The sequence below is a fragment of the Netta rufina genome (genome assembly GCF_964035555.1).
Source record: "Netta rufina genome assembly, chromosome: 8".
Lineage (NCBI taxonomy): Eukaryota > Metazoa > Chordata > Aves > Anseriformes > Anatidae > Netta > Netta rufina.
The window spans coordinates 3,074,113-3,084,191 of NC_140131.1; the positions used below are offsets into that span (position 1 = coordinate 3,074,113).

Consider the following 10,079-nt stretch of genomic DNA (forward strand, 5'->3'; position numbering starts at 1 on the left):
TCTGAAACTCATCTGAAAACCTGATCCTCAGGATGAGTCCACTTAGTTGAAAAGCCAGAACTCAAGATACCACCACCACCAAAACATCCCATCAGAAAACCTAGACAAACGTGTTAGCCTGACAGAGTTTTCAGTGCAAAAATCATGACTTTTCCCATCACGGAATTGCTGCAATTTTCCGACGCAATTATAAAGATCTCACCTGTCAGCTATGCTTCCTGGCTGGACTTCCTTGACAAAGATACCAGCTTCTCCCAAGCTGTGATTTTTAAGGGCAACCACACTAAATCCAAGACCTCCAACAGAAGGCTTTTCAATCTTTATCGATTCTATTTGTCTCCCCTAGTAAAATAGAAAACATTGATTTACTAATTTTTAATGCAATAGAATGAGCTACTTCAAAATTTATGAACACCAGGAGAATTGTTCTCCTCCTAAGACTAAACAAAGGCAAAATACTGAATATGTTATTTCTATAAAAGCTCCTCCATTTATTATTTTTAATATAACAGAGTATTGGATATGCAAGCACTCTGAGGTTCTGAAACCTCAGGGAATTTAAGAGCTGCTTTCACACTTCATTCACATTATGAGATGAATTCCAAACTGGATGAAAACTATGAACGAAGTGCTGTCTAGAGCAATATATTTGGGGTTTCTGGAAATGCTGCATAGCTAAACTAAATTACTTGTCTTTTGGCTCCTTTTGCTTTTAATGCTGATTTTAGGTGCATGTTCAAAAGACTGCAGCTTTTAAATAAAGAAATTAATTTCCTTCCCGTTCCTGCAAGCTCACACTGAATGCCAGAAAGTTTGCTTTTGCAACTGCCTGCTTCTCAGCTCTAATACTGAATTTCTGGGGTTGTTTACTGGGAAGTATTACTTAGAGAAAGCGCTTCTATCACAGCTGTTTTATCCCAAATAATGTGCAGCCTTTACTGTTAAATCTTTTATCAGATGAGTTAATGACACACTAACGAGAAGAGTTATGCTCAAAATATTTCAGCTACATTAAGGTAGTCAATTAGCAACAGTTACTTAATATAGAAAGGCACAACCAACCAATTAAATTAATGGTTCAAAGTAATACAGAACAATGCATTCATGGTATAAATGCCAATTGCACATGGGTGGATGTCTGCACCTGTACAACTTCCATAAGCATCTGGTACATGCTATGTCACGTTAATGAAATCAGCATCTGTCTGGCAAAGTTAAGACATATTAAAAGAAGAGTTAAATAAAATATTACATGCCAGCTCTTTCAATCATTTGCACTGTTCATATATCAACAAAGCTGGTACATTTCCAATTCAAAATGTGCTTGATAAAAGTGTCTTTCCATCAAAACAAGTTTCTGCAGAAAACATCCATTTTCAATTAAGTGTCAACAAATACCAAAAAAAAAAAAAAAAAGTTTTCTGGCAACTGACATCTCATTTCTACATCAGCATGCTTGGTAGAAAATAAAAAAAAAAAAAGGCAAAGAAAATACTTTCCATATTACTTATCTTTCACAGGGAAAACCGATCCTCAGTAACTCTGCTCTCTTAGTGGCTTAGATGGCATCATACTCCAAGATACACAACAAACGTGTTTGTTTGAAAAAGTTTTTTTAAAAAAGGCATGCAAGAAAAGGTTTGACATTCAAGTTTGGTTCACTGAACCTGAGAGCCTTACCTTTGCCATCTTTTGGATGATTGCATTGAATTCATTAACTCCCAGGTTGGGATTGAAGGTAGATGCTCTGGGTTCAGGTGAACTGCGAGGTATACCCACGCTTCCAGCAGCAACTGATTTGTCAGCAAACACTAGTAGCCCTCTTCTGGTAAAATCAAAATCTCCTGACCAGTCAGGAGGCATATAATTGAGCTGTTGAAAATGAACAAAGATGTAGTAAAACTCCTAAAAACATAAACACGGATTTCCACATATATGATCTGCATAAAGACTGCCAAAGAAGCAAGCTACCATATCAAGTTTCTCTCTTCACCATGACGTTCCAGAAACAAGACACACAAAAGCACCAAATATTAAAGAGGCACTCAAACACTGGTGCAACTGTCAGGCAAACCTGGATGATTTTTGCACAAGTATCCAAAATCTTAAGAGTCACTTAGCCACACAGGAGCCAAATGTCTAGTCTATGCCATGTTGTCCCAGGACACAAGCTACCTACAATTTAACACGCTACCATTGCTAGAACGTGCAGGTCAATTTCTGGTCTTGACAGATAATGACTTAGCAAACTGTGTGATGAAAACTCTTCGTGTACAGGTGTCATCGACACCCACATCCAAGGTCTAAGTGTCAACTGGCATTATAAACCAATCCACACAAGTCCATTCCACTGCCAGAGCTGACGCACTTCAAATCTAGCTTGGGTTTGTCTGTATCAGAGCTTGGCAAATCTTCAGGGTGATTTTCTAGATTTTATTTCCCACTGTAGGTTAACCATTCTCGTGGAAGTCAGCAGGGGCTAAGTGACGGTGTGTTTTAGGGAGAAAAGATGCTGCCAGTCAGCTCATAAACAGCATTTAGCTTCTGGGAAAAACAGAGTCCTAGTTCCAACTGTGTTCAGGTATCAAAGTACTACAGCTGATGTCTTTTGCAGATGCTTTTCTCAGACTGATGTGGTTCTCAGTGCCTGACTCTTCTGCATCCCTTTCAAAGCTTTCTGCCCCGTGACTGGTTTGTTGCAAGACCCCTCATCATTTCAGTAGTGACTGCACAGATACCAGCTTGACAAGAAAAGAGAAAGGCCAACATTCACTCATACCAAGTTACAGCTTATTAATGAGCGTCCTCATTAACACATGCCTACATACCCTGTTTTAAGTTCCAAGCACAGCATTGTTATCATCACATCAACAATTGTAATTTTACACTCACTTGCTCCTTCAGTTGCTTGATGGATTGCTGGAGGGTCAGTATCTGGTTAAACAAAGGGCTCCTGAGAGTGTTACGCAAAACAGTCAGGTTTTCATTATGCTGGGCATCTCGTTTCTCACGCAGTTTTGCTTGCAGACGATCGAGGATCTGCAGCACCTGCTGTTTATCTGCACCACAAAGTAGCACAAGTCAGGAACGGAGCTTTGTTTCTCACTGCTTAACAGAAGTAATCACTTGCAGACTACCTACCTGCAGCCGGATTCTCAGGCATGTTGGATAGTATTTTTGGAATTACTCAGAAAGACCTAGATGAGGTTTAAAAAAGAATAAAGGAATAATTTATATCTTTAAGCAGATTGCTAAAAGGTACACCATCAATAAATGCACTAATAAGACACTAAGTTAACTATAACTAAATTAATTAAAACCCACTACTACTCCCTTCTCAATATAGCCTGTTGCACAGAAGCCCCAGCACATCCAGAAAATCGTCCTTGTTCCATGTGTTTTTCCTTTCACACACAAGAGGAACAACTCCTCCAAACACAAGGAATAATGCAGGTTATAAAAAATATTGGCCAAGGAAACTGAGAGGGAGCTGCGTTCAATCAAATTACTGTGAATGTGGACATTGAAGTTGTGATAGTTGTGATCTTTTCAAACACATATATACTTAAAATCTTCCTGTTATTTAATACGTTCCCCCCAATTATTTTAATTATTTGTAGACAGTGTTCTTATCACAAGAGCTCAGCCCTGCCATATGGCAATATAGGTGAAACCTCGCATCTTCCTATAAAACAGTGATGAGGTTCCCCCCACGCACAGGAGAGCACAGCATTAAGGCCCCAAACTGGCCAAATCAATGCCTAGTCCAACAGCATAGTCACAGCTCTGGTGCCAAACAGGTGAAAGAAACCTGCTCCCTTCTCCTCCTACATGTGCTTGCCTTTCTCTTTCGTACGTACAAGCCAGGCTTTGAAGGAACACAATATCCTTTATCGCCCTCACTGCAGTGCCAAAGAGAACAGGTCTCCAACTGAGGCTGAGGCCTAGATGGCAGTATAAAAACAACAGACTTGCAATTAGCAGCGATGATAAATTCATGCTGTCACTTGTGTGTTATTACATTGATGTGGAACTTGTCATTCTGAAATCTACCAAGGCAGTTATACCAAAACATACATGAGAAACAAGGTTTCTTCGCTTAGTACAAGCTCCTCTGAAAGAAATCAGCCACTTAAAAGCTCAATTTACATAATTTCAGCTCTGCCCTGTATATAACTGGGTAGTTTATGAATAATATAAATTTGGAATTACTTTAGAACAAAAATAGCCATAAGTAAAAAAAAATAAGGTCAATTTACTTTATTAATCCTACAATGCAAGGGCAGGAATGGTCATATGCTCCTGAATGCAATCCCAGGGTAAGCACATCCCGGGGTCCCCTCCCAGCAGATCCACTGCTCCTTTCAGCTCTGCCTCCGACGCCGTCTGCGCTCCAGTTGAAAATGTCTCGAGTTCTGGGAGGACACTGCAATGTTTAAGAGAATATTAATTAAGCGGGTGAAAAGGCAGCAGTATTATAGCTTCTCTTCTCCTGAAGAGTCAGGTTAAACCAATTTACCTAATGAAAAAAAAAAAAAAAGAGGAAGTATGTCAGAAACCACAATGCCTGATTTATGCACGCTCCTCTGTATCTAAACAGCTTTGGCTCCTGTAGGAATTCCTGCAGAACCCGGTGGGTTAGCATGGTTTCCACCCAGGGCCAAGCAAAATGAGCAGCTCTGCAAGACTATTAACACATTTAGGAGGTCATTGCAAAATCAAACCCTGAGCAAGGGTTGAGGCAGCGTTCGACCCCTGAAAGATTTTCAGGAATGCATCTGAACTCGTGTAAGGGCTGCGACTTTGTTTTCTTTTCCATTTGAAATAAAACACTTCTAAGAGCACGGCAGCCTTTGATTCTGGGCTGAGATCTGATTCTGAAGAACAGACGAAAATACCATTTCCTTGCACATTCCTGAGTCTTCATCTAAACCGAAAAGACAAACCTTCACCTCCTTGACTAAAAATATGGCAGGAGCCTTAACAAAACAGGAATATGGAAATGTTTTCTTTCTTCCCAATTTAACTTCCCTGTTTCCCCACTTCACATCAGCAGTTACAACAACAAAGCAAACCCTCGACAAAACGAGATGCAAATCCACTCCTACGAGGAAAAGTGACTTGAAACACCTTAAAACCAGCAGTAGGGCGAAGGAAAGATTAAACCCAGAAAAGAAATGCAGCATGGCAGGAAATAATGACAACCTGACAGCACTCTGCACGTCTAAGAGCTGGAGCCAAGAGGCTGGTCCAGCTCTCCAGCCACCTTTCACGCGTTTTGTTCCTCTTCCCTTCCATCTGGGCTCGCGCTCACTCATTCATCTGATCCCACAGCGAACTGGAACGGGGAGCTGAGCACACAAAAACCCCTTCATGTTTTGGTGGGGGGAGCTTTGTGCCCAGTTCGGGCTCCAGTGCCAGCAGCAGCACGCGGGATGGGGCCGGGCCCGCACCTTGCAGCAGCAGCTAGCGGTTGCAGCAGCTCAGCTGCCCTGGCAAACCACACGGCAAGCAATAGCCTGCGTCACTCAAAGGCAGCCTCAAAGAGCCGCGCTGACAGTCTCCAAGATGAATCTTTTTTCCATCACGGCGGCTGTAACAATAGCAATTATGACAATGGGTACAGATCCAGGAAAGAAAAATTAAGAGCAGAAAAATGTAGGTAGGACATCGAGGCTCCATCTGACACGCAGAAGAAGTCCCCTGAAGAAGGAGGTGAAGAAAAAAATAAATAAATTAAAGAAAGCCTCAGCTTCCTGCTCGAGCTGTTCCAATGCGCTGCCAAGAGCCACTGCCCACCTTTCTGCCCCAGCAGATGCTGAAGTGGATCTCGAGTAGAGTTGGTATAAAAATGAAAGTTTACACAGCACTTCGGGATTCCTCGTGATCACACCTGGCTTCCAGCCAGCTTGCAATGGTTTTAATGATTTAATTTTTGTGCAATATGTTAAAACCACCCCCGGTGTTTCTTTGTTCTCTGATCTTTGGCAAAAAGAGTAGAAGAAAAAAAAAAGTGTTTTATTTTAAAGTAGACAGCTCCTTCTGGTGTGAGGGCATCCCTGAGAATATAAACCAACTTCAAGTTTTCGAGTACCATATAATTGAGGACAAGTCCCTACGACTGGCTTTTGGGCTCCAGGAAAACACACAACTCCCTATATTAGCATCTGTTGATGTTTGGGGACCCAAAGAGGTCATCCCTAATCCATCTCCAAACACCGATGCTCCAGTCTGAGCAGGGTGTCAGCAGAGTGTTGCTAAATTAGGAGGTCCATTCTTAGACGATAATTTTGAAGGATGATCCCAAAACACTATGGTTTGTCTCGTTAGAAGCAGTTCCCCCACTCTGCACTCAAATTCCTTAGCTCCATTCTCCGATTTCTCCAGCCACTTAATTATCCTATTGGTAGACAAAACTGCAAACCTCAAAGTTCAAAATTCATGTCCCAACTCTCAATGTAATCGTAAAATCATTGTGAAAATCGTGGATTTCAGGAAGCTCAGTGTTTTCCAATACCAGGAAAAACAAAACAAAACAAACACAACACTTCAGCACAGCATGCATCTGGGTTTTTACTGTCTTCACTTTTGAAGAGCTGGACTCAACGCATCGTAGGGAGCGGGAAAGTTTCATAAGGTTTTGTATGAGATCCTAAGACTTGGATCTTCTTCAAAAGCAGACTAAGAAAACAGGAATTCCCCCATGCTGATGCCAGCAGAGGTCATCAGAAGAGCTGAAAGGTTTAAGTCTTCTATTGCCACGGCCCCCAGCCGCCTGCCACTTGCACGAGACGCGGGGTGCTCATCCCCAGCACGTCCCAGACCCAGGGAGGAACATGACACCTCTGGCAGCAGCCTTGACAAGCACTCGCCCTCCGCGAAGAGCTGCTGAAAGACAAAAATCAGGGGGTTTCTGCTGGGAGCTGAAGGAGGGCATGGTTTCGCCAGCAGTTTCTTCTGCGCATTCACCTCCTTACCCTAACTACAACTGCTTCTGCCCTGTCTCCTTCAGCTCGGCCTCCAAAAACCTGAACCCTTCAAGAGCCACGTTTGTAGGGAAAGCCCTGCCTTGACTGTGGCTCTCCCCGCTCAGCACTGGTACAGCCATTTGGGACATGAAATGCTGCAAGTCCTCAATGTGCAGCTGCTAACTGCTGCTGTTTTCCAAAGGCTGGTAACAGGGCCAGCCGAGCAGGCTGCCGTGGGAACAGCCAAGGGTACTTCCCCATCCAAAGTCACCTTTCTGCACTGCTGCAGTTGTAATTTCCCCCAGCCCTGTTATCAGGAGCGACTGATTCAGCGCATGTCTTTCCTTTTCCTCATTGCTCCAGGAGAGATCTCTGACTTGGAAAACTTCAGTCCAAACCGCTTAAAATTTATTAAAAGGCAAAGGCAAGAGAAAACAGCGTTTGGTAGTGTGATCTTAATCCTAAAACGGTCCTAAAGCAGCATCACTTCTAACTTGTGGTATTAAAAATAATATGTTTTGCAAGCCACGGAGCAGCTACGTACTGTTAAAAACAACACTATTTCGCACGTACTTTGCTGTTCTACTTGGTTTTCCACCCTGGTAACGCAGAGAAAAATTCAGTCCAACCAAGCCTAGCGTGTACACGCCTTTCAGAAGGCCAAAACCTGCTGTTCTGTGTCGTGTTACAGTTTTTATACAAGTGCTACAGCGCGCGCGCTGACTGCTCCAGGCACTTGTAAGGAGGAAACAATTGCACAGCGCTGTGAGTACCTAAATAAAAACGCACCATCCACCTCCAGGGAAAAGCAGGTCAAAGCTAAACATTGTTAACCATCCAAAAAACCACTCCGGGGACCAGCTGAGCGTGCTGCAGCATACCATTAGTGTCTGCGAGATGAGGGAAGCAGAAGAACCCCCTGTACCTGTGATGACCAGCCTCCACACTGATCGGGAGCAGCCTTACTCACGCCGAAGGCACGCCAACTTCCAACAAGCAGAACCTGAATTCCTGCGGGCTGGAGGCTGGAGGGGAGCGCTGTGGGCTCTCTGATGGCTGATAGGAGGCTGAGCTCGCACCCGACGCCTCTGGCAGAGGAGCAGGAGGTGGTCTCCACTTGGGAACCTCTTCTCAGAGGAGGAGGAGGAGGAGGAAGCCTGGGGGTGACTCGTTTCCCAAACACACGCAGGGCGTCCTGCCCTGCTTACATTAGCCACCAAGTCCTCAAGTTCTGCTGAAACAGCGCGCCCCCTTCACAGTGGGGGCTCGTTTGGTCACCCCTAACCCTGGCAACAGCCCCATTTTTGAGCTCCCACACCCGCAGGCACACCAAAAAGCCACTCTCCAATGGAGCAGCCCCTAAGGACCAGCACCCAGAGGGGGCTCCAGGCGCTCCCCACCCTCACAGGGCGGCTGCGGTGCCCCCCCAAGCCGGCTGCCCCCTCTCACAGGGGGGCTCCCCCTTTTCCCCTCCCAACCCTCGGGGCTTCCCCTCAGCCCCCCGCAGCCTCTCGGCGCCGGTACCTGAGAGGCCGGAGCGATGATGGCTGCCGCCGGCTCTCACCTGGGCGGAAAAGGGAAGCGAAAGGGAGGGGGGGGACACGAAGGCGGCTCACCTGCGGCGAAGGAAGCCGGGGCGGCGCGGAGGGAGAGCCGGCCTCCCGGGGGACGGACGGGACGCGCCGGGGGCGGCCCGGAGCCGGCGGCCGGAGGAGGGAGGAGAAGGGTGGGGAGGGGGGGGGGAAGCTTCGTTGTCGTCCCCTCAGCTCTTTGGGGTGAAGCCGGGGGTCTGCTCCCAGCCTGGGGACGTGGTGCTGAGGGGCTGATTTCGCAGGCTGGGAGCGGGGACGCGGAGCACAGGGTCGGGGTGTGAGGGGAAAGGCCGCCGGTGGTAGCACAGCCCGCGTGGCATGGCTGTCAGCACAGCCACCAAAATCCCCAGCAACAGTAAAATGGAGGCGTAGAAGTTGTATAAAACACTTTATTTGTACTTATTTGCAGCAAGTCAGCACCCAGTCGTGAATCCAGGCAGCCTGCTGCGCACCAGAGTTGTTCTCAGCCCTCATCTTCTGCAGACGAAGCAAGTTCTGCTCGGCCTCAGCAGTACGGGCACTGCCGCTTCCACTGAGGGAGATGGCAAAAGCCTCGGGAGGACTGGGACCTGGATGGGGTTTAGCAGTTGTGACACTTCCCCTGGGGAGCCCCGAAGCAGCGAAACTCACCCGCCTATCACCACATTGGCCACAACCAGCACTGCGCCAACAGCGCTCCGAGCCACACCGCGCTACCTGTGGCTACGGAGGGGTGGTGGCGATGGCTTTGTGTGTGGCAGCAGCGGCTTGAGTCCCTGCAGAGGCAGTGAGATGGAAGGCGATAAAAGCAAATGAGGTTTTTGAACCGCCAGCCTCAAAATCCTGAACGTGCACCACTCATAGAAGTTAAAGCGGACTGTGGCTGCTCTCCACCTTTGACTAGTGTACGTTAAGTCTGTTTTCAGCTATTTTATGTAATGTTTATGTTTTATATACACACATATAAACACCAAAAATATCAAATGAGCCTCCTCCAAAAAATATTTTTTATTTTGCTACCCAGTTCCAGTAGCTCACATGAAACAAATCTCATGCAACCCTGCTGGTTGCATAGCATAGGCACTACAAAAGGTACAGAAATGAATTTTCACCTCCTAACTAGGAAACAACTTCCCTTCTTCCTAATGCCCCCCCTTAAAAACAAACAAACAAAACAAGAGCAGTTGCACTAAAGCATGTAACATGCTAAGGACATATCACTTCATCCTAAAAAAAAAAAAGATTCCAAATGCCTGACTTCCCAGTCCTAACTCTCAATTTTAATTAATGTAGTGCTTGCGAGAAGTGACAATGTTTTTGACAGTGATGAACAGCAAGTGGGGTATTTATCCATCCAAGAGATACAATGTAGACAAAAGAGCTAAGCACTTTTCTCATCAGTGCACCTCAGTCTCGATCTCGGAAGGCTGGGTTCATTACAGAGTGCACTCTGTCCCTGGCCTTTCTTTTCCAATTGCTGAAAGGAATGTCAATTTTCATTTGCATACTTTATCTGCTGAATTTGAGACTGCCAATTTAG

General features: G+C 45.6%; 1 protein-coding gene across 1 annotated transcript in view; it reads right to left on the reverse strand.

Moving 5' to 3' along the window:
* PATJ (PATJ crumbs cell polarity complex component) overlaps positions 1-3,163 on the reverse strand; it is a gene marked incomplete at both ends in the record, with an annotated part of 137,833 nt that extends 134,670 nt beyond the window's left edge. Inside the window, 4 exons of the mRNA XM_084291403.1 lie at positions 203-342; positions 1,681-1,872; positions 2,893-3,059; positions 3,142-3,163. Of these exons, the coding sequence (XP_084147529.1) occupies positions 203-342; positions 1,681-1,872; positions 2,893-3,059; positions 3,142-3,163 (521 nt within the window). The remainder of the gene's footprint in view (positions 1-202; positions 343-1,680; positions 1,873-2,892; positions 3,060-3,141) is intronic.
* Positions 3,164-10,079: the final 6,916 nt, after the last annotated feature.